At 44.1% G+C, this 23,886-nt stretch overlaps 2 protein-coding genes across 2 annotated transcripts; both read right to left on the reverse strand.

The window, feature by feature from the left end:
* Nucleotides 1-155: 155 nt before the first annotated feature.
* Nucleotides 156-14,035, reverse strand: LOC121465926 (polyubiquitin-B-like). Its single transcript, XM_041679339.1, has 5 exons — nt 13,776-14,035; nt 10,370-10,597; nt 6,953-7,180; nt 3,632-3,822; nt 156-588 (listed from the first exon to the last, which is right to left on the reverse strand). The coding sequence occupies exons 1-5, from the start codon at nt 14,001-14,003 to the stop codon at nt 156-158; spliced, it is 1,308 nt and encodes a 435-aa protein (XP_041535273.1). The 5' UTR covers nt 14,004-14,035.
* Nucleotides 14,036-21,256: 7,221 nt separating this feature from the next.
* Nucleotides 21,257-22,288, reverse strand: LOC121465971 (E3 ubiquitin-protein ligase RING2-like). Its single transcript, XM_041679378.1, has one exon. It carries the CDS (start codon nt 22,286-22,288, stop codon nt 21,257-21,259), a length of 1,032 nt encoding a protein of 343 aa, XP_041535312.1.
* Between the last annotated feature and the right edge of the window lie 1,598 nt (nt 22,289-23,886).

Consider the following 23,886-nt stretch of genomic DNA (forward strand, 5'->3'; position numbering starts at 1 on the left):
AGCTCTGAGAGCGAGACTCGAGGATCAACCTCCGGTGTCCCCGCACAGTACAGCAACAAGGAAGTCTTTTTTTTTTTTTTTTTTTTTTTGCTTTCCAGTCGATGGAAGGGGACTTTATTTGGTCCCAGAGTCATGGGCCAGTCATGGCCGCAGCTTTATTGGAGCTTCTTTTTGGGGCGCAGGTTGTTGCTGTGACCGCACTTCTTCTTGCGGCAGTTGACTGCACGGGGGTGCAGGCGTGCATAGCACTTGCGGCAGATCATCTTGTCACAGTTGTACTTCTGGGCAAGCTGACGAAGGGACGGCTCGATGATGCCACCAGGCAGACGAAGCACCTGGTGCAAAGTGGACTGTTTCTGGATGCTGTAGTCCGTCAGGGTTCGGCCATTCTCCAGATGCTTGCCGGCAAATAGCAGCCTCTGCTGGTCAGGTGGGATACCTTCCTTGTCTTGGATCTTGGCCTTGACATTCTCGATGGTGTCACTGGGCTCGACCTCAAGAGTGATGGTCTTGTCCGTCAGGGTCTTCACAAAGATCTGCATGTTGGCGTCAACCCGCTCGGTCGCCGGGTTGAAAAGAAGAATAAGTCTTTAAAGAACAAAACAAAATCCTTTTGGGATAGTTATTGGCGTTAAAGCTGACGACCAGAGGAGCAGAGCAGTAAGACACTGGAGAGACCTTTCCTCTACCAGTGTTCAGACTCCACACACCAGTGAATTCCTGTCTGTTCTTTTTTATATCCTCTCTCCACCCAGCCTGAGGGCTCCTGGCTCCACCTCCCTAGTGCTGGGATTAAAGGTGTGTGAATCCCAAACACTGGGATTAAAGGTGTGAGCCACCACCACCTGGATCTGTTTCTGGATCAATATTGTGTAGCTCAGAGTAGCCTTGAACTCACAGAGCTCTGTCTCACCCTGTCTCCCGAGTCCTAGGATTAAAGGTGTTTGCCACCACTACCTGGTCTCTCATGGATTAATTAGCTTCGCATACTGGTCTTCAGGCAAGCTTTATTTATTAAATTATAAATAAAGTATCACTACAGTAAAGGCCTCAGGCTCACGTTACTTTTCGTTTTTGTTTTTGTTTTTGTTTTTTTTTTTTTTACTTTTTGAGACAGGGTTTCTTTGTGTAGCTCTGAAGCCTGCCTTGGTACTAGCTCTGTAGACCAGGTTGGCCCTGAACTCACAGAGATCCACCTATCTCTGCCCCTCCAGTACTGAGATTCTAAGTGTGTGCCTCCACCACCGGGCAACATTAGTTTTACTTGTCATAGTCCTCGATTATTCCTATGGGCTGTTTCAGGTTGTGACACTCACTTGGTGTGGCTGCTTTTTACAACACACGTGTTTTGGTCTTTGAGAACCTTACACACTGTGCTGAGTTTAGTGAGATTAACCCCTTAGAGTTATGCGTTTGAATCTTTGATCTCCAGTTGTGTGGCCCTGGGCAGATTTAGCTGTGATCTTGCTGGGAGAAGGCACATCACTGGGTAGGATTGGAGGTTTCAAAGCCCTACCATGTTGGCCATTAGAGCCCTGTCCCCCATTCCAGGATCTGGTGTGAGCTCTCAGCTCTTCCTCCTCCATGCTGTATCAGCTCCTGCCATGATGAACTCAGCCCTCTGCACCCATCAGCCCAAATGAACTTCCTTCTGTAAACTGCTTCTGTCTTAGTGCTTTCGCACAGAGGCTACCAGAGTAATATACCTGCCTGGGGAATAGGGGCACATGTGTTCTAAAAGGCCTGTTGATTAGAGAGTAACTCTGTAGGAATTTCAGTTTGTTACCAGGCAGATTGTGCACACAGCTTCCTTGTTGTGGGGTCCCTGCACGGGGCACAGTGGCAGTGAAATGATCTGCAGAGGGGCAGAAGTAAACCTCGGTTCAACATGATTTTCCAGACTGGGTCAAACGTCCAGAGTCTGACACCAATTAGTCTGTGTGATAGTATCTATCTATCTCTATCTGTCTGCCTGGTTGTCTGTCTATCTATCTATCTATCCATCCATCTATCCATCCATCTATCCATCTATCTATCTCTCCATCCATCCATCCATCCATCCATCCATCCATGATTCTTGTTATTTTACATATATAAATAGTAAATTCTTGCGGGGAAAGTTTGCTCATGACAATTATCACAAAAGCTTAAGGCATGGCTACATTGAACTCCCTTAAGTAGTGTGTGTCTTTTGCTGAGCACCTGTGACCTCTTCCACAGGAGGGTTCTGTTGACTGAGGATCAATACTCAGAATAAGAGCCTAGGGAGGAAGGGTTTCTGATAAGCATAAGGATGGGTTCTACTGACTGAAAACAATGCTCAGTAATCTGAGGGATCCTGGGTAAGGGCTGGCTTCCTAGAGTACCATAAGATCATCAGGTAATTTCATGAGTTGGAAAAAGAGTCTTATGTTTGTTTAACAGTTCCGGCTTCTCCGGTGCATTCTGTAACCTTCGTGTTTAACAATTATGGTGCTGGAGAGATTGTTCCGTGGATAGGAACACCGGCAGCTCTTTCAGAGGTCCTGAGTTCAATTCCCAGCAACCACATGGTGGCTCACAATCATATATAATGAGTTCTGGTGCCCTCTAATGTCATGCAGGCCTACACACAGGTAGAACCCTGGATACATGATAAATAAATAAATCAATCTTTTTTCAATTAATAACCACATTGAGAATTTATTTAACACAACCACTAATTTAATATGTTAACAACAAAATCCAAGCAATTACATCACAAAACAAGGAAAATACACAGAAAACATGCATTAATAATCTATACTACTTTTCATACTGGACTCAAGTTAAAACATCAAGCTGGCCCCAATCTGTCAAAACAGACAGATAAATATTTATAATGATGGACAAACTTAGTTACAAAGGTACTTAAATGTCTACTTCCTTCTTTCAAAACCGTTTCTTAAGGGTTAAATTTTTCAATGCAAATGTGTCTTCTGTAAAAACTGTGAGAATGAAACTTGGAGACAAAGAGAGACTCAAGACAGAGATGGAAACTAAGACTTAAGTCAAAATTTGGGTCTGGCTTTAATGATCTTTTAGAAACTAATTTTTTGTGACAGGTAGGGCATTCTTTGTTGCCGCGTCTAAGGGCTGTGATAATGCAATCTGCACTGATGATGCAAACACTCCTTTGTAGTCATGGTCTTCTTCATAATATCCAAACAAATAGGGCACATTAATTCACTGTGTAGACTTCTAGGTGAGACCACAATTTCCAAGCCATCGGTTATTGCCTCCTGGGTGTTTGTTGTGATTCGTAGAAACTGAGTTCCCATGTTTTGCTTAATGGTTGAGTTTCGTTTGTCTGCACAGCCCGAGACATTGCTGCTTGTGGTCCAGCCCGAAGCTCTGAGAGCGAGACTCGAGGATCAACCTCCGGTGTCCCCGCACAGTATAGCAACAAGGAAGTCTTTTTTTTTTTTTTTTTTTTGCTTTCCAGTCGATTGTGTGACCGCACTTCTTCTTGCGGCAGTTGACTGCACGGGGGTGCAGGCGTGCATAGCACTTGCGGCAGATCATCTTGTCACAGTTGTACTTCTGGGCAAGCTGACGAAGGGACGGCTCGATGATGCCACCAGGCAGACGAAGCACCTGGTGCAAAGTGGACTGTTTCTGGATGCTGTAGTCCGTCAGGGTTCGGCCATTCTCCAGATGCTTGCCGGCAAATAGCAGCCTCTGCTGGTCAGGTGGGATACCTTCCTTGTCTTGGATCTTGGCCTTGACATTCTCGATGGTGTCACTGGGCTCGACCTCAAGAGTGATGGTCTTGTCCGTCAGGGTCTTCACAAAGATCTGCATGTTGGCGTCAACCCGCTCGGTCGCCGGGTTGAAAAGAAGAATAAGTCTTTAAAGAACAAAACAAAATCCTTTTGGGATAGTTATTGGCGTTAAAGCTGACGACCAGAGGAGCAGAGCAGTAAGACACTGGAGAGACCTTTCCTCTACCAGTGTTCAGACTCCACACACCAGTGAATTCCTGTCTGTTCTTTTTTATATCCTCTCTCCACCCAGCCTGAGGGCTCCTGGCTCCACCTCCTTAGTGCTGGGATTAAAGGTGTGTGAATCCCAAACACTGGGATTAAAGGTGTGAGCCACCACCACCTGGATCTGTTTCTGGATCAATATTGTGTAGCTCAGAGTAGCCTTGAACTCACAGAGCTCTGTCTTACCCTGTCTCCCGAGTCCTAGGATTAAAGGTGTTTGCCACCACTGCCTGGTCTCTCATGGATTAATTAGCTTCGCATACTGGTCTTCAGGCAAGCTTTATTTATTAAATTATAAATAAAGTATCACTACAGTAAAGGCCTCAGGCTCACGTTATTTTCGTTTTTGTTTTTGTTTTTGTTTTTTTTTTTTTACTTTTTGAGACAGGGTTTCTTTGTGTAGCTCTGAAGCCTGCCTTGGTACTAGCTCTGTAGACCAGGTTGGCCCTGAACTCACAGAGATCCACCTATCTCTGCCCCTCCAGTACTGAGATTCTAAGTGTGTGCCTCCACCACCGGGCAACATTAGTTTTACTTGTCATAGTCCTCGATTATTCCTATGGGCTGTTTCAGGTTGTGACACTCACTTGGTGTGGCTGCTTTTTACAACACACGTGTTTTGGTCTTTGAGAGCCTTACACACTGTGCTGAGTTTAGTGAGATTAACCCCTTAGAGTTATGCGTTTGAATCTTTGATCTCCAGTTGTGTGGCCCTGGGCAGATTTAGCTGTGATCTTGCTGGGAGAAGGCACATCACTGGGTAGGATTGGAGGTTTCAAAGCCCTACCATGTTGGCCATTAGAGCCCTGTCCCCCATTCCAGGATCTGGTGTGAGCTCTCAGCTCTTCCTCCTCCATGCTGTATCAGCTCCCTGCCATGATGAACTCAGCCCTCTGCACCCATCAGCCCAAATGAACTTCCTTCTGTAAACTGCTTCTGTCTTAGTGCTTTCGCACAGAGGCTACCAGAGTAATATACCTGCCTGGGGAATAGGGGCACATGTGTTCTAAAAGGCCTGTTGATTAGAGAGTAACTCTGTAGGAATTTCAGTTTGTTACCAGGCAGATTGTGCACACAGCTTCCTTGTTGTGGGGTCCCTGCACGGGGCACAGTGGCAGTGAAATGATCTGCAGAGGGGCAGAAGTAAACCTCGGTTCAACATGATTTTCCAGACTGGGTCAAACTTCCAGAGTCTGACACCAATTAGTCTGTGTGATAGTATCTATCTATCTCTATCTGTCTGCCTGGTTGTCTGTCTATCTATCTATCTATCTATCCATCCATCCATCTATCCATCTCTCTCCATCCATCCATCCATCCATCCATCCATGATTCTTGTTATTTTACATATATAAATAGTAAATTCTTGCGGGGAAAGTTTGCTCATGACAATTATCACAAAAGCTTAAGGCATGGCTACATTGAACTCCCTTAAGTAGTGTGTGTCTTTTGCTGAGCACCTGTGACCTCTTCCACAGGAGGGTTCTGTTGACTGAGGATCAATGCTCAGAATAAGAGCCTAGGGAGGAAGGGTTTCTGATAAGCATAAGGATAGGTTCTACTGACTGAAAACAATGCTCAGTAATCTGAGGGATCCTGGGTAAGGGCTGGCTTCCTAGAGTACCATAAGATCATCAGGTAATTTCATGAGTTGGAAAAAGAGTCTTATGTTTGTTTAACAGTTCCGGCTTCTCCGGTGCATTCTGTAACCTTCGTGTTTAACAATTATGGGGCTGGAGAGATGGTTCCGTGGATAGGAGCACCGGCAGCTCTTTCAGAGGTCCTGAGTTCAATTCCCAGCAACCACATGGTGGCTCACAATCATATATAATGAGTTCTGGTGCCCTCTAATGTCATGCAGGCCTACACACAGGTAGAACCCTGGATACATGATAAATAAATAAATCAATCTTTTTTCAATTAATAACCACATTGAGAATTTATTTAACACAACCACTAATTTAATATGTTAACAACAAAATCCAAGCAATTACATCACAAAACAAGGAAAATACACAGAAAACATGCATTAATAATCTATACTACTTTTCATACTGGACTCAAGTTAAAACATCAAGCTGGCCCCAATCTGTCAAAACAGACAGATAAATATTTATAATGATGGACAAACTTAGTTACAAAGGTACTTAAATGTCTACTTCCTTCTTTCAAAACCGTTTCTTAAGGGTTAAATTTTTCAATGCAAATGTGTCTTCTGTAAAAACTGTGAGAATGAAACTTGGAGACAAAGAGAGACTCAAGACAGAGATGGAAACTAAGACTTAAGTCAAAATTTGGGTCTGGCTTTAATGATCTTTTAGAAACTAATTTTTTGTGACAGGTAGGGCATTCTTTGTTGCCGCGTCTAAGGGCTGTGATAATGCAATCTGCACTGATGATGCAAACACTCCTTTGTAGTCATGGTCTTCTTCATAATATCCAAACAAATAGGGCACATTAATTCACTGTGTAGACTTCTAGGTGAGACCACAATTTCCAAGCCATCGGTTATTGCCTCCTGGGTGTTTGTTGTGATTCGTAGAAACTGAGTTCCCATGTTTTGCTTAATGGTTGAGTTTCGTTTGTCTGCACAGCCCGAGACATTGCTGCTTGTGGTCCAGCCCGAAGCTCTGAGAGCGAGACTCGAGGATCAACCTCCGGTGTCCCCGCACAGTATAGCAACAAGGAAGTCTTTTTTTTTTTTTTTTTTTTTTTTTTTTGCTTTCCAGTCGATGGAAGGGGACTTTATTTGGTCCCAGAGTCATGGGCCAGTCACGGCCGCAGCTTTATTGGAGCTTCTTTTTGGGGCGCAGGTTGTTGCTGTGACCGCACTTCTTCTTGCGGCAGTTGACTGCACGGGGGTGCAGGCGTGCATAGCACTTGCGGCAGATCATCTTGTCACAGTTGTACTTCTGGGCAAGCTGACGAAGGGACGGCTCGATGATGCCACCAGGCAGACGAAGCACCTGGTGCAAAGTGGACTGTTTCTGGATGCTGTAGTCCGTCAGGGTTCGGCCATTCTCCAGATGCTTGCCGGCAAATAGCAGCCTCTGCTGGTCAGGTGGGATACCTTCCTTGTCTTGGATCTTGGCCTTGACATTCTCGATGGTGTCACTGGGCTCGACCTCAAGAGTGATGGTCTTGTCCGTCAGGGTCTTCACAAAGATCTGCATGTTGGCGTCAACCCGCTCGGTCGCCGGGTTGAAAAGAAGAATAAGTCTTTAAAGAACAAAACAAAATCCTTTTGGGATAGTTATTGGCGTTAAAGCTGACGACCAGAGGAGCAGAGCAGTAAGACACTGGAGAGACCTTTCCTCTACCAGTGTTCAGACTCCACACACCAGTGAATTCCTGTCTGTTCTTTTTTATATCCTCTCTCCACCCAGCCTGAGGGCTCCTGGCTCCACCTCCTTAGTGCTGGGATTAAAGGTGTGTGAATCCCAAACACTGGGATTAAAGGTGTGAGCCACCACCACCTGGATCTGTTTCTGGATCAATATTGTGTAGCTCAGAGTAGCCTTGAACTCACAGAGCTCTGTCTTACCCTGTCTCCCGAGTCCTAGGATTAAAGGTGTTTGCCACCACTGCCTGGTCTCTCATGGATTAATTAGCTTCGCATACTGGTCTTCAGGCAAGCTTTATTTATTAAATTATAAATAAAGTATCACTACAGTAAAGGCCTCAGGCTCACGTTATTTTCGTTTTTGTTTTTGTTTTTTTTTTTTTTTTTTTTTACTTTTTGAGACAGGGTTTCTTTGTGTAGCTCTGAAGCCTGCCTTGGTACTAGCTCTGTAGACCAGGTTGGCCCTGAACTCACAGAGATCCACCTATCTCTGCCCCTCCAGTACTGAGATTCTAAGTGTGTGCCTCCACCACCGGGCAACATTAGTTTTACTTGTCATAGTCCTCGATTATTCCTATGGGCTGTTTCAGGTTGTGACACTCACTTGGTGTGGCTGCTTTTTACAACACACGTGTTTTGGTCTTTGAGAGCCTTACACACTGTGCTGAGTTTAGTGAGATTAACCCCTTAGAGTTATGCGTTTGAATCTTTGATCTCCAGTTGTGTGGCCCTGGGCAGATTCAGCTGTGATCTTGCTGGGAGAAGGCACATCACTGGGTAGGATTGGAGGTTTCAAAGCCCTACCATGTTGGCCATTAGAGCCCTGTCCCCCATTCCAGGATCTGGTGTGAGCTCTCAGCTCTTCCTCCTCCATGCTGTATCAGCTCCCTGCCATGATGAACTCAGCCCTCTGCACCCATCAGCCCAAATGAACTTCCTTCTGTAAACTGCTTCTGTCTTAGTGCTTTCGCACAGAGGCTACCAGAGTAATATACCTGCCTGGGGAATAGGGGCACATGTGTTCTAAAAGGCCTGTTGATTAGAGAGTAACTCTGTAGGAATTTCAGTTTGTTACCAGGCAGATTGTGCACACAGCTTCCTTGTTGTGGGGTCCCTGCACGGGGCACAGTGGCAGTGAAATGATCTGCAGAGGGGCAGAAGTAAACCTCGGTTCAACATGATTTTCCAGACTGGGTCAAACTTCCAGAGTCTGACACCAATTAGTCTGTGTGATAGTATCTCTCTATCTCTATCTGTCTGCCTGGTTGTCTGTCTGTCTATCTATCTATCTATCTATCTATCTATCTATCTATCTATCTATCCATCCATCCATCCATCTATCCATCCATCTATCCATCCATCTATCCATCTATCTCTCCATCCATCCATCCATCCATCCATCCATGATTCTTGTTATTTTACATATATAAATAGTAAATTCTTGCGGGGAAAGTTTGCTCATGACAATTATCACAAAAGCTTAAGGCATGGCTACATTGAACTCCCTTAAGTAGTGTGTGTCTTTTGCTGAGCACCTGTGACCTCTTCCACAGGAGGGTTCTGTTGACTGAGGATCAATGCTCAGAATAAGAGCCTAGGGAGGAAGGGTTTCTGATAAGCATAAGGATGGGTTCTACTGACTGAAAACAATGCTCAGTAATCTGAGGGATCCTGGGTAAGGGCTGGCTTCCTAGAGTACCATAAGATCATCAGGTAATTTCATGAGTTGGAAAAAGAGTCTTATGTTTGTTTAACAGTTCCGGCTTCTCCGGTGCATTCTGTAACCTTCGTGTTTAACAATTATGGTGCTGGAGAGATGGTTCCGTGGATAGGAGCACCGGCAGCTCTTTCAGAGGTCCTGAGTTCAATTCCCAGCAACCACATGGTGGCTCACAATCATATATAATGAGTTCTGGTGCCCTCTAATGTCATGCAGGCCTACACACAGGTAGAACCCTGGATACATGATAAATAAATAAATCAATCTTTTTTCAATTAATAACCACATTGAGAATTTATTTAACACAACCACTAATTTAATATGTTAACAACAAAATCCAAGCAATTACATCACAAAACAAGGAAAATACACAGAAAACATGCATTAATAATCTATACTACTTTTCATACTGGACTCAAGTTAAAACATCAAGCTGGCCCCAATCTGTCAAAACAGACAGATAAATATTTATAATGATGGACAAACTTAGTTACAAAGGTACTTAAATGTCTACTTCCTTCTTTCAAAACCGTTTCTTAAGGGTTAAATTTTTCAATGCAAATGTGTCTTCTGTAAAACTGTGAGAATGAAACTTGGAGACATAGAGAGACTCAAGACAGAGATGGAAACTAAGACTTAAGTCAAAATTTGGGTCTGGCTTTAATGATCTTTTAGAAACTAATTTTTTGTGACAGGTAGGGCATTCTTTGTTGCTGCGTCTAAGGGCTGTGATAATGCAATCTGCACTGATGATGCAAACACTCCTTTGTAGTCATGGTCTTCTTCATAATATCCAAACAAATAGGGCACATTAATTCACTGTGTAGACTTCTAGGTGAGACCACAATTTCCAAGCCATCGGTTATTGCCTCCTGGGTGTTTGTTGTGATTCGTAGAAACTGAGTTCCCATGTTTTGCTTAATGGTTGAGTTTCGTTTGTCTGCACAGCCCGAGACATTGCTGCTTGTGGTCCAGCCCGAAGCTCTGAGAGCGAGACTCGAGGATCAACCTCCGGTGTCCCCGCACAGTATAGCAACAAGGAAGTCTTTTTTTTTTTTTTTTTTTTTTTTTTTTGCTTTCCAGTCGATGGAAGGGGACTTTATTTGGTCCCAGAGTCATGGGCCAGTCACGGCCGCAGCTTTATTGGAGCTTCTTTTTGGGGCGCAGGTTGTTGCTGTGACCGCACTTCTTCTTGCGGCAGTTGACTGCACGGGGGTGCAGGCGTGCATAGCACTTGCGGCAGATCATCTTGTCACAGTTGTACTTCTGGGCAAGCTGACGAAGGGACGGCTCGATGATGCCACCAGGCAGACGAAGCACCTGGTGCAAAGTGGACTGTTTCTGGATGCTGTAGTCCGTCAGGGTTCGGCCATTCTCCAGATGCTTGCCGGCAAATAGCAGCCTCTGCTGGTCAGGTGGGATACCTTCCTTGTCTTGGATCTTGGCCTTGACATTCTCGATGGTGTCACTGGGCTCGACCTCAAGAGTGATGGTCTTGTCCGTCAGGGTCTTCACAAAGATCTGCATGTTGGCGTCAACCCGCTCGGTCGCCGGGTTGAAAAGAAGAATAAGTCTTTAAAGAACAAAACAAAATCCTTTTGGGATAGTTATTGGCGTTAAAGCTGACGACCAGAGGAGCAGAGCAGTAAGACACTGGAGAGACCTTTCCTCTACCAGTGTTCAGACTCCACACACCAGTGAATTCCTGTCTGTTCTTTTTTATATCCTCTCTCCACCCAGCCTGAGGGCTCCTGGCTCCACCTCCTTAGTGCTGGGATTAAAGGTGTGTGAATCCCAAACACTGGGATTAAAGGTGTGAGCCACCACCACCTGGATCTGTTTCTGGATCAATATTGTGTAGCTCAGAGTAGCCTTGAACTCACAGAGCTCTGTCTTACCCTGTCTCCCGAGTCCTAGGATTAAAGGTGTTTGCCACCACTGCCTGGTCTCTCATGGATTAATTAGCTTCGCATACTGGTCTTCAGGCAAGCTTTATTTATTAAATTATAAATAAAGTATCACTACAGTAAAGGCCTCAGGCTCACGTTATTTTCGTTTTTGTTTTTGTTTTTTTTTTTTTTTTTTTTTTACTTTTTGAGACAGGGTTTCTTTGTGTAGCTCTGAAGCCTGCCTTGGTACTAGCTCTGTAGACCAGGTTGGCCCTGAACTCACAGAGATCCACCTATCTCTGCCCCTCCAGTACTGAGATTCTAAGTGTGTGCCTCCACCACCGGGCAACATTAGTTTTACTTGTCATAGTCCTCGATTATTCCTATGGGCTGTTTCAGGTTGTGACACTCACTTGGTGTGGCTGCTTTTTACAACACACGTGTTTTGGTCTTTGAGAGCCTTACACACTGTGCTGAGTTTAGTGAGATTAACCCCTTAGAGTTATGCGTTTGAATCTTTGATCTCCAGTTGTGTGGCCCTGGGCAGATTTAGCTGTGATCTTGCTGGGAGAAGGCACATCACTGGGTAGGATTGGAGGTTTCAAAGCCCTACCATGTTGGCCATTAGAGCCCTGTCCCCCATTCCAGGATCTGGTGTGAGCTCTCAGCTCTTCCTCCTCCATGCTGTATCAGCTCCCTGCCATGATGAACTCAGCCCTCTGCACCCATCAGCCCAAATGAACTTCCTTCTGTAAACTGCTTCTGTCTTAGTGCTTTCGCACAGAGGCTACCAGAGTAATATACCTGCCTGGGGAATAGGGGCACATGTGTTCTAAAAGGCCTGTTGATTAGAGAGTAACTCTGTAGGAATTTCAGTTTGTTACCAGGCAGATTGTGCACACAGCTTCCTTGTTGTGGGGTCCCTGCACGGGGCACAGTGGCAGTGAAATGATCTGCAGAGGGGCAGAAGTAAACCTCGGTTCAACATGATTTTCCAGACTGGGTCAAACTTCCAGAGTCTGACACCAATTAGTCTGTGTGATAGTATCTCTCTATCTCTATCTGTCTGCCTGGTTGTCTGTCTGTCTATCTATCTATCTATCTATCTATCTATCTATCTATCCATCCATCCATCTATCCATCCATCTATCCATCCATCTATCCATCTATCTCTCCATCCATCCATCCATCCATCCATCCATGATTCTTGTTATTTTACATATATAAATAGTAAATTCTTGCGGGGAAAGTTTGCTCATGACAATTATCACAAAAGCTTAAGGCATGGCTACATTGAACTCCCTTAAGTAGTGTGTGTCTTTTGCTGAGCACCTGTGACCTCTTCCACAGGAGGGTTCTGTTGACTGAGGATCAATGCTCAGAATAAGAGCCTAGGGAGGAAGGGTTTCTGATAAGCATAAGGATGGGTTCTACTGACTGAAAACAATGCTCAGTAATCTGAGGGATCCTGGGTAAGGGCTGGCTTCCTAGAGTACCATAAGATCATCAGGTAATTTCATGAGTTGGAAAAAGAGTCTTATGTTTGTTTAACAGTTCCGGCTTCTCCGGTGCATTCTGTAACCTTCGTGTTTAACAATTATGGTGCTGGAGAGATGGTTCCGTGGATAGGAGCACCGGCAGCTCTTTCAGAGGTCCTGAGTTCAATTCCCAGCAACCACATGGTGGCTCACAATCATATATAATGAGTTCTGGTGCCCTCTAATGTCATGCAGGCCTACACACAGGTAGAACCCTGGATACATGATAAATAAATAAATCAATCTTTTTTCAATTAATAACCACATTGAGAATTTATTTAACACAACCACTAATTTAATATGTTAACAACAAAATCCAAGCAATTACATCACAAAACAAGGAAAATACACAGAAAACATGCATTAATAATCTATACTACTTTCCATACTGGACTCAAGTTAAAACATCAAGCTGGCCCCAATCTGTCAAAACAGACAGATAAATATTTATAATGATGGACAAACTTAGTTACAAAGGTACTTAAATGTCTACTTCCTTCTTTCAAAACCGTTTCTTAAGGGTTAAATTTTTCAATGCAAATGTGTCTTCTGTAAAAATTGTGAGAATGAAACTTGGAGACATAGAGAGACTCAAGACAGAGATGGAAACTAAGACTTAAGTCAAAATTTGGGTCTGGCTTTAATGATCTTTTAGAAACTAATTTTTTGTGACAGGTAGGGCATTCTTTGTTGCCGCGTCTAAGGGCTGTGATAATGCAATCTGCACTGATGATGCAAACACTCCTTTGTAGTCATGGTCTTCTTCATAATATCCAAACAAATAGGGCACATTAATTCATTGTGTAGACTTCTAGGTGAGACCACAATTTCCAAGCCATCGGTTATTGCCTCCTGGGTGTTTGTTGTGATTCGTAGAAACTGAGTTCCCATGTTTTGCTTAATGGTTGAGTTTCGTTTGTCTGCACAGCCCGAGACATTGCTGCTTGTGGTCCAGCCCGAAGCTCTGAGAGCGAGACTCGAGGATCAACCTCCGGTGTCCCCGCACAGTATAGCAACAAGGAAGTCTTTTTTTTTTTTTTTTTTTTTTTTTTTGCTTTCCAGTCGATGGAAGGGGACTTTATTTGGTCCCAGAGTCATGGGCCAGTCACGGCCGCAGCTTTATTGGAGCTTCTTTTTGGGGCGCAGGTTGTTGCTGTGACCGCACTTCTTCTTGCGGCAGTTGACTGCACGGGGGTGCAGGCGTGCATAGCACTTGCGGCAGATCATCTTGTCACAGTTGTACTTCTGGGCAAGCTGACGAAGGGACGGCTCGATGATGCCACCAGGCAGACGAAGCACCTGGTGCAAAGTGGACTGTTTCTGGATGCTGTAGTCCGTCAGGGTTCGGCCATTCTCCAGATGCTTGCCGGCAAATAGCAGCCTCTGCTGGTCAGGTGGGATACCTTCCTTGTCTTGGATCTTGGCCTTGACATTCTCGATGGTGTCACTGGGCTCGACCTCAAGAGTGATGGTCTTGTCCGTCAGGGTCTTCACAAAGATCTGCATGTTGGCGTCAACCCGCTCGGTCGCCGGGTTGAAAAGAAGAATAAGTCTTTAAAGAACAAAACAAAATCCTTTTGGGATAGTTATTGGCGTTAAAGCTGACGACCAGAGGAGCAGAGCAGTAAGACACTGGAGAGACCTTTCCTCTACCAGTGTTCAGACTCCACACACCAGTGAATTCCTGTCTGTTCTTTTTTATATCCTCTCTCCACCCAGCCTGAGGGCTCCTGGCTCCACCTCCTTAGTGCTGGGATTAAAGGTGTGTGAATCCCAAACACTGGGATTAAAGGTGTGAGCCACCACCACCTGGATCTGTTTCTGGATCAATATTGTGTAGCTCAGAGTAGCCTTGAACTCACAGAGCTCTGTCTTACCCTGTCTCCCGAGTCCTAGGATTAAAGGTGTTTGCCACCACTGCCTGGTCTCTCATGGATTAATTAGCTTCGCATACTGGTCTTCAGGCAAGCTTTATTTATTAAATTATAAATAAAGTATCACTACAGTAAAGGCCTCAGGCTCACGTTATTTTCGTTTTTGTTTTTGTTTTTTTTTTTTTTTTTTTACTTTTTGAGACAGGGTTTCTTTGTGTAGCTCTGAAGCCTGCCTTGGTACTAGCTCTGTAGACCAGGTTGGCCCTGAACTCACAGAGATCCACCTATCTCTGCCCCTCCAGTACTGAGATTCTAAGTGTGTGCCTCCACCACCGGGCAACATTAGTTTTACTTGTCATAGTCCTCGATTATTCCTATGGGCTGTTTCAGGTTGTGACACTCACTTGGTGTGGCTGCTTTTTACAACACACGTGTTTTGGTCTTTGAGAGCCTTACACACTGTGCTGAGTTTAGTGAGATTAACCCCTTAGAGTTATGCGTTTGAATCTTTGATCTCCAGTTGTGTGGCCCTGGGCAGATTCAGCTGTGATCTTGCTGGGAGAAGGCACATCACTGGGTAGGATTGGAGGTTTCAAAGCCCTACCATGTTGGCCATTAGAGCCCTGTCCCCTGATGGAGGAAGGTCATTGGCTAATAAAGGCACTGCCCTGGCCCATTTTATTGGTTAGAGGATAGGTGGGAGGAGTAAACAGAACAAAATGCTGGGAGGAACAGGAAGTGAGCTCAGAGACTCGAAAGCTCTCCTCTCAGCAACAGACGCCTGAGAGAGACGCCATGCCCCGCTCCCGGGATGAAGCTCCAACCCAGGATGGACATAGGCTAGAATCTTCCCGGTAAGCGCACCTTGGGGTGCCACACACAGATGATTAGAATGGGCTAAATTAATATGTGAGAATTAGCCTAGAAGAGAAGGGCCAGGCAGTGTTTGGAGGAATACAGTGTCCGTGTAATTATTTCGGGGCATAAGCTAACCAAGCAGGCAGCCGGGGTGCTGGGGACGCAGCCCCGCTGCCCTTACTACTTCATATGGCGCCCACGTGGACAACTGCTTCCACATAAAACCTGAGACAGCTTGGGAAGTAATTCTAGAACAAAATGAAAGCATTGTGCCTGGTTTCTTGGTAGCAGCAATTTCTCGGGTCTGCTCTGCTTGCTAGAGGCAAGCAAGCGCCTTATCTGAGAAAAGCTTCCTGACTCAGCTTTAGCTGCAAAACCCTGCAGCTCATTAAGAGGTCCTGCCACGAAACACTTAAATGGTGTTGACGAAAAGCTTTTTGGTTCTCAGCCATAGCAGGAAAAAAGCTGCGCCGTTTAAAAATGCCGGCTTTCTGGGCTGTCCTGCCAGGGCAAACTCTGACACTTTTACGCAGGCGGTTTGTGCGGTTTGCAAGCATAGGCTGCTGAAGCTCGCTTGCTGGCTACAGCCAGTACCTCAGCCATGAGGCTGAAAAGCTAAGGAATGGGCTGGATCCAGTCGGCAAAGCCACGCCTTTAATCCTACTGATATTGCTTGGTAAATTAAAGACTCCTGTGGTCAGAAAAAGAGAGATATACAGTAAAGAGAGATTCAAAGACAAAGAAAATTTCTAAATGGTTTGAAGTGTGTTAAAAATATATGCAGACTAAAAGTTGAAGTTCGTAAAGTAAAAAACAAAAAAAGGAAGAGAGTTGTTGTGTGTGGTAGCACACGCCTTTAATCCCAGTGCCTAGAAGGCAGAGACAAACAGATCTCTGTGAGTTCAAGGTGTAGTAGTATACACCTTTAGTCCCAAATGCCTGGGAGGCAGAGACAGGCAGATCTCTGAGAGTTCAAAGACAGCCTGGTTTACAGAGTTACTTCAGGTCAAAGATACAGAGAACGTGTCTCAAAAAGCAAAGAGTTAAAAGTAAAAATAAACAAAATAGAGGTTAAAACAAAGCTGCACAAAGATGGAAAATACACAGAGAATCTTGATACTGTATGCTATTATGCTCTCTTTGAATTGTTTGAATGCTGAGGAAGGAGCAACAGCTGCTAAAAGATATTTATTTATAAATGCTGCTGAACTAATCCAACATAGATATTTTGAATATGGATCTAAGGATATGATACTTTGGAAAGGAGATTCTTATTTTGTTTTCACAGAGGATGAGACGCTGTTCATTTCTTCTATTCCGATTTGGTATGATGGACCACGCCCTCCTGAAGGGTTGGTGTGAACGCCTTCAAAAAATTGCTTCGCTCAACTGCCAACTGAGATGAAACTAGCACACAGGTTATACCATGAAAGACCTAATTAACGACGCCCCCATTCAGCAGGAAGCAGTTTGGAGAGAAATAACTGCGCCCATATTCCCAAAAAATGTTTATAAATGTTCTTTTACATTTAAAGGGGGATATGATATAGATATGAATAATTTACATTAGTATAGATTTTGCTTTATTGATAGAGATTTAAGGTCGATTTTGTTATATGTATAAGTGTTTCTGATTTTGATTAAGGTATTGTGATTGTGTAGTTCATTTAAATATGTACTATATAATTAAGAAATATAGGTTGTTAATGGAGAATCATCGATAATAGTAAAGCTTGTAGTCATGTTAGTTAGATTTTCTAGATATATAGAGATATATTTTAGATAGACATTCTTCATGTCTTTCAAAGATTACAGAATAGGACATTTGATGTTTTAATAACTGAGGACTTTTCATGACAATGAGACACTCTGCTCCTGGCAGCACCAATCTACTTCAAGAGGAAGATGGGCATCGAAGAGGCACCTGATGGAGTTTGATAGCCATTTGGGCAAGAAACTGCTCTTGCCTGGACTATTGCATAAACTGGACACAGAGAACCCGCAGAGAGAGGACTACTGAACTTGCCTAAGGTGAGATGATCTTTCGGGGTTCCTGATTCATTTTGAAAGAGTCTGCGAGACATTCTGCAGGACACAACAGATAGTGACTGAACTGACTTTGAATTTTCCTGCTTTATGGAAATGTCTGCTGGATACCATGGGCCTGAAGGCTGAAGATGGATGCCCCAACGGTACAAAAGAACTTTGGGTGACTGTCCAGGCAGCGAGATGTCTTTGTCATTTCTAGAGTTTGAAGTTTCTTAGTTCTTGTTTACTTAGGTAATATTATATCTTTCTGGAGTCTTTGATGGAGTTAAGAATAGTTAGTTATAGTTATAGTTTTCCTTAGTTATGATAAAGATTATTGTAACTTTTACTTGATAACTGTTTTGTTATATGTAATTTTGCTATGTTAAAGTTAAAGCTTTTTTTTTGTTTAAACCGAAAAAGGGGAAATGATGGAGGAAGGTCATTGGCTAATAAAGGCACTGCCCTGGCCCATTTTATTGGTTAGAGGATAGGTGGGAGGAGTAAACAGAACAAAATGCTGGGAGGAACAGGAAGTGAGCTCAGAGACTCGAAAGCTCTCCTCTCAGCAACAGACGCCTGAGAGAGACGCCATGCCCCGCTCCCGGGATGAAGCTCCAACCCAGGATGGACATAGGCTAGAATCTTCCCGGTAAGCGCACCTTGGGGTGCCACACACAGATGATTAGAATGGGCTAAATTAATATGTGAGAATTAGCCTAGAAGAGAAGGGCCAGGCAGTGTTTGGAGGAATACAGTGTCCGTGTAATTATTTCGGGGCATAAGCTAACCAAGCAGGCAGCCGGGGTGCTGGGGACGCAGCCCCGCTGCCCTTACTACTTCAGTCCCCCATTCCAGGATCTGGTGTGAGCTCTCAGCTCTTCCTCCTCCATGCTGTATCAGCTCCCTGCCATGATGAACTCAGCCCTCTGCACCCATCAGCCCAAATGAACTTCCTTCTGTAAACTGCTTCTGTCTTAGTGCTTTCGCACAGAGGCTACCAGAGTAATATACCTGCCTGGGGAATAGGGGCACATGTGTTCTAAAAGGCCTGTTGATTAGAGAGTAACTCTGTAGGAATTTCAGTTTGTTACCAGGCAGATTGTGCACACAGCTTCCTTGTTGTGGGGTCCCTGCACGGGGCACAGTGGCAGTGAAATGATCTGCAGAGGGGCAGAAGTAAACCTCGGTTCAACATGATTTTCCAGACTGGGTCAAACTTCCAGAGTCTGACACCAATTAATCTGTGTGTCAGTCTATCTCTCTATGTCTCTATGTCTCTATGTCTCTATGTCTCTATCTATCTATCTATCTATCTATCTTCCTACCTACCTATCTCTATCTGTTTTTCTGTCTATTTATCTATCTATCAATCTTTCCATCCATCCATCCATCCATCCATCCATCCATCCATTCATCCATCCATGATTTTTTTTTTTTTTTATTTTCGAGACAGGGTTTCTCTGTAGCTTTTTGGTTCCTGTCCTGGAACTAGCTCTTGTATACCAGGCTGGCCTCGAACTCACAAAGATCCGCCTGCCTCTGCCTCCCGAGTGCTGGGATTAAAGGCGTGCGCCACCACCGTCCGGCTCCATCCATGATTTTTGTTATTTTACATATATAAATAGTAAATTCTTTGGGGGAAAGTTTGTTCATGACAATTATTAGCACAAAGCTTAAGGCATGGCTACATTGAACTCCCTTAAGTAGTGTGTGTTGTTTGCTGAGCACCTGTGACCTCTTCCACAGGAGGGTTCTGTTGACTGAGGATCAATGCTCAGAATAAGAGCCTAGGGAGGAAGCGTTTCTGATAAATTTAAGGATAGGTTCTACTGACTGAAAACAATGCTCAGTAATCTGAGAGATCCTGGGTAAGAGCTGGCTTCATAGGGTACCTAAAGATCACCAGGTTATTTCATGAGTTGGAAAAAAATTCTTATGTTTGTTTAACAGTTCTGGCTTTTCTGTTGTTATCTGTACCCTTCGTGTTTAACAATTATGGTGCTGGAGATTCCGTGGTTCCATGGATAGGAACACCGGCAGCTCTTTCAGAGGTCCTGAGTTCAATTCCCAGCAACCACATGGTGGCTTACAATCATATATAATAAGATCTGGTGCCCTCTAATGTCATACAGATATACATGCAGACAGAACACTGTATCCATGACAAATAAATAAATCTATTTTTCAATTAGTATCCACATTGAGAATTTATTTTATATAACCACTAATCTAATATGTTAACAACAAAATTAAAGCAATTACATCAAAAAACAAGGATTATTCAAAGAAAACATGCATCAATAATCTTTACAAATTTAAATACTTGACTCTGGTTAAAACATCAAGCTGGCTCCAATCTGTCAAAGCAGACAGATAAATATTTATAATGACTTGACAGACTTAGTTACAATGATACTTGGAGGTCAACTACCTTCTATCAAAACCCTTTTGTCGCCGGGCGGTGGTGGCGCACACCTTTAATCCCAGCACTCGGGAGGCAGAGGCAGGCGGATCTCTGTGAGTTTGAGGCCAGCCTGGTCTACAAGAGCTAGTTCCAGGACAGGAACCAAAAGCTACGGAGAAACCCTGTCTCGAAAAATCAAAAAAAAAAACAAAAAACAAAAAAAAAAACCCTTTTGTAAGTGTTTAATTTTTCAATGCACACATGTCTTTTCTGAATACTGTGAGAATAGAAACTTGCAGACATATAGAGACTCCAGACAGAAGTGAAAACTAAGACTGAAGTCAATATGATTTCTGACTGGTCAGCGTTAAGCCTTGCGCCTTCAAACTCTCAGCACTGTCTCAATAGAAAACTAAGAATATGATGACTATAGTTGGCTGACGTTCCACAGAACTTTCTCGTATAGAAGCAATGACCGCGCTCCGTTAGCCTGTTTCTTCAGAGTAGAATGAGCAGAGCGCTACGTTTATAAACACAGCACAGCTTGAAATAAGAAGAATTCTTCATCAGAAGCAACCTTTTTATGTGTCATGCTATTCCTGAAGTAATAAGAAAGGAATTAGAGAATGCTTTGAACATATCTTGTACTTTTCATCAAGGCAAAAATGCAAAATATCTCCATATCTCTGGTATTTTAATAGGGAAAAGCATCAAACATTTATAATATAGAAACTGAACAGTAATACTAATATAGAGGAAAAGAACTCTTAAATGTACAACTGAGGAATACGTTTCATGACCAATTTAAACTTTTCTTTCTTCGGGGAAATCTGTAAAAGGACCATGTTCTCAAAGAACTCTTTTGATGATCTTCTAATGACCAGAAATTCTAAACTTATAGCAAAACACACAGCATCGGGTGGGAGTCAAAAAGAAAATTGCATGAGAATGGACACCAAGTTCATAAAGAACTTTCTTTTAAATGAGATACTAGGTAAGAAAATACCTTGAAAATAGTAATTCTTTGAGAATTGTTTAAGCACAGTACATTTGAGCCTCGGTCTTCGTGAAGATACTACTTTATATAGAAAAGTATAAATATACAAGACTCCAAGGGCAAAAGTCAGAGTACATATTGTCTAACATTCAGCAGGCTACAGAACTTTTGAAAGGGGCTGGATGGGTGATGCCAGCTGAACTTTAAGCCAGGTGTGGTCATCAGGCCTATAATCCCAGTAACTTGGCAGGAGTATCGCTCCAAATTCAGGCCACCCTGGACTCCTCAGCAAGTTCCAGGCCAGGCAAGGCTATATAATGAGACCTTGTCTCAAAAGATCAAAACCTGGAAGGGGAAACAAAGGAAAAGAATACAGACCCACAAAAAACTCAAAACAAACCTTCTGTGGAATATAATTTATTTATTCTATAGGGAACAGGGCACTGAATTACTAATGTCTTAAATAAGGGAAAACCAAGATCATAGTGTGAACAAGTCTGGCTCAGAATGAAAACTGAACATATCCCAGATCTGTCCGAGAAAGTAATGATGGCGTACTTTTACATGAAAGAAATAGGCTATGAAGAGTTCAGTCTCAGAATCGATTTTTCAGAGCTTCTTTGTGCTCCTTGGTGGGTGCATAGTAAAGTTCCATGGGTTTGTTCACCTTCCAGTACTTCTCACCGACCAATTCCAAAGAAAAGGAGCCATTTAATGCAGTGAACCGGCGGCGGGCTGTCACTATGTAAATGGTGTACTGCTTCTCACTGGCCGAATCCAGGTTCATCTGGCTTGATTCTCCTTTGCTTCCCTGTTCTTCCAAAGCTGACCTCACAGCCAGATACTTGGATAAGTGAGCAACAGTAGCATTCCCTGAAGTCTTTACGTACCTTGTCTGTGCACGGACGACCTTGCCCACAAGTGTTGGGTGGGGCCTGAATACTAGTTCAATATCACTAGCACCATCCATTCCTGGATCAGTTACCACTGTCGCGTTGTTCTTATCAAGTTCAAGCCCAGAGTCCTCAGATGTTTTGGCCCGTTTGTTCCTAGGTCCTGCTTCCTGATCTCTATGTGTGGATGCATTACTGCAGCGTGAACTGTCACCATTATCTTCTGCTCCACTGGCGTCTTCAATGCGTGGCTTCTTGCCTCTCTGTAATCTGTTCGGGGCCTGTGTCTTCGGCCCGCCCTCAGTGCTGAGGCTGAGTGCCTGCTGGCTCTTGTGCTTGTTGATCCTGGCTAACACTCTCTCTTGTTGAGCTTCATACTCCTCACGACTTGGATAAATTATGTTGATGAGTGCATCAAAATTTGGGTCTGGCCTTAGTGATCTTTTAGAAACTAATTTTTTCCGGCAGATAGGGCATTCTTTGTTGCCGCGTCTAAGGGCTGTGATAATGCAATCTGCACAGAATCGATGCAAACACTCCTTTGTAGTCATGGTCTTCTTCATAATATCCAAACAAATTGGGCACATTAATTCATTGTGTAGACTTCTAGGTGAGACCGCAATTTCCAAGCCATCGGTTATTGCCTCCTGGGGTGTTCGTTGTGATTCGTAGAAACTGAGTTCCCATGTTTTGCTTAATGGTTGAGTTTCGTTTGTCTGCACAGCCCGAGACATTGCTGCTTGTGGTCCAGCCCGAAGCTCTGAGAGCGAGACTCGAGGATCAACCTCCGGTGTCCCCGCACAGTATAGCAATAAATAAGTCTTTAAAGAACAAAATAAAATCCTTTTGGGATAGATATTGGGGTTATAGCTAAAGATCAGAGGAGCAGAGCAGTAAGACACTGGAGAGACCTTTCTGTCTACCAGTGTTCAGACTCCACACACCAGTGAATTCCTGTCTGTTCTTTTTTATATCCTCTCTCCACCCAGCCTGAGGGCTCCTGGCTCCACCTCCCTAGTTCTGGGATTAAAGGTGTGTGAATCCCAAACACTGGGATTAAAGGTGTGAGCCACCACCACCTGGATCTGTTTCTGGATCAATATTGTGTAGCTCAGGGTAGCCTTGAACTCACAGAGCTCTGTCTTCCCCTGTCTCCCAAGTCCTAGGATTAAAGGTGTTTGCCACCACTCCCTGGACTCTCATGGATTAGCTTTGCATTCTGGTCATCAGGCAAGCTTTATTTATTAAAATACAAATAAATTATCACTACAGTAAAGTCCTGAGGCTCACGTTACTTTTTGGTTTCTTATTGGTTTTTTTTTTTTTTTTTTTGGTTTTTCGAGACAGGGTTTTCCTGTGGCTTTGGAGCCTGTCCTGGAACTAGCTCTGTAGACCAGGCTGGTCTTGAACTCACAGAGATCCGCCTGCCTCTGCCTCCCGAGTTCTGGGATTAAAGGCGTGCGCCACCATCACCCGGCTTTGTTTTTCTCTTTTGAGACAGTGTTTCTCCGTGTAGCTATGAAGCCTGCTTTGGCAGTAGCTCTGTAGACCAGGTTGTCCTTTAACTCACAGAGATCCACCTGTCTCTGCCTCTCCATTGCTGGGATCCAGAGTGTGTGCCTCCACCACTGGGCAACATTAGTTTTTCTTTTCATAGTCCTCAGATGTTCCTTTGGGCTGTTTCAGGTTGTGACACACACTTGGTGTGGCTGCTTTTTACAACACACGTGTTTTGTATTTGAGAGCCTTACACACTGTGCTGATTTCAGTGAGATATACCCTATAGATTTCTGCATTTGAATCTTTGATCTCCAGTTGTGTGGCCCTGGGCAGATTTAGCTGTGACTTTGCAGGGGGAGGCACATCACTGGGTGGGATTAAAGGTTTCAAAGCCCTGTACTGTTCGCCATTAGAGCCCTGTCCCCCATTCCAGGATCTGGTGTGAGCTCTCAGCTCTTCCTCCTCCATGCTGTATCAGCCTCCCTGCCATGATGAACTCAGCCCTCTGCACCCATCAGCCCAAATCAACTTCCTCTGTAAACTGCTTCTGTCTTCGTGCTTTCTCACAGACTTTACCAGAGTAATATACCTGCCTGGGATATAGGGCCATGACATGGTGAAGCGGGGATGGTGTGGGGGTGGAGGTTGGGAGGCTTTTAAGCAGAGGCAGCAATCTCGTGTCAGCTCAGGGTGGGTGTAAAGATCAGGCAAGTGAAGTACCTCTTTAGGAATGGACTCAATTAACACAACCCCTGGAGTTATAAATCTAACAGGGGCACTGGCCACTGAAGATTTTGGCTCCCTTTCCTGGAGATAAAGGGGAATGGTTGGC

Source organism: Microtus oregoni, unplaced genomic scaffold, assembly GCF_018167655.1.
Source record: "Microtus oregoni isolate MIOR12 unplaced genomic scaffold, Mior012 000032F_ref0000030, whole genome shotgun sequence".
Taxonomy (NCBI): domain Eukaryota; kingdom Metazoa; phylum Chordata; class Mammalia; order Rodentia; family Cricetidae; genus Microtus; species Microtus oregoni.

What these genes read in the sequence shown, in the direction of transcription:
- LOC121465926 (XM_041679339.1), bottom strand. Translation starts at nt 14,003, where the DNA reads ATGCAGATCTTTGTGAAGACCCTGACGGACAAGACCATCACTCTTGAG. An exon ending in TGCTTCGTCTGCCTGGTGGC is followed by an intron (nt 3,823 to 6,952) that starts ATCATCGAGCCG and finishes GTTGACGCCAAC; the next exon opens with ATGCAGATCTTTGTGAAGAC. An exon ending in GACTACAGCATCCAGAAACA is followed by an intron (nt 589 to 3,631) that starts GTCCACTTTGCA and finishes TGTTCTTTAAAG; the next exon opens with ACTTATTCTTCTTTTCAACC.
- LOC121465971 (XM_041679378.1), bottom strand. Translation starts at nt 22,288, where the DNA reads ATGTCTCGGGCTGTGCAGACAAACGAAACTCAACCATTAAGCAAAACA.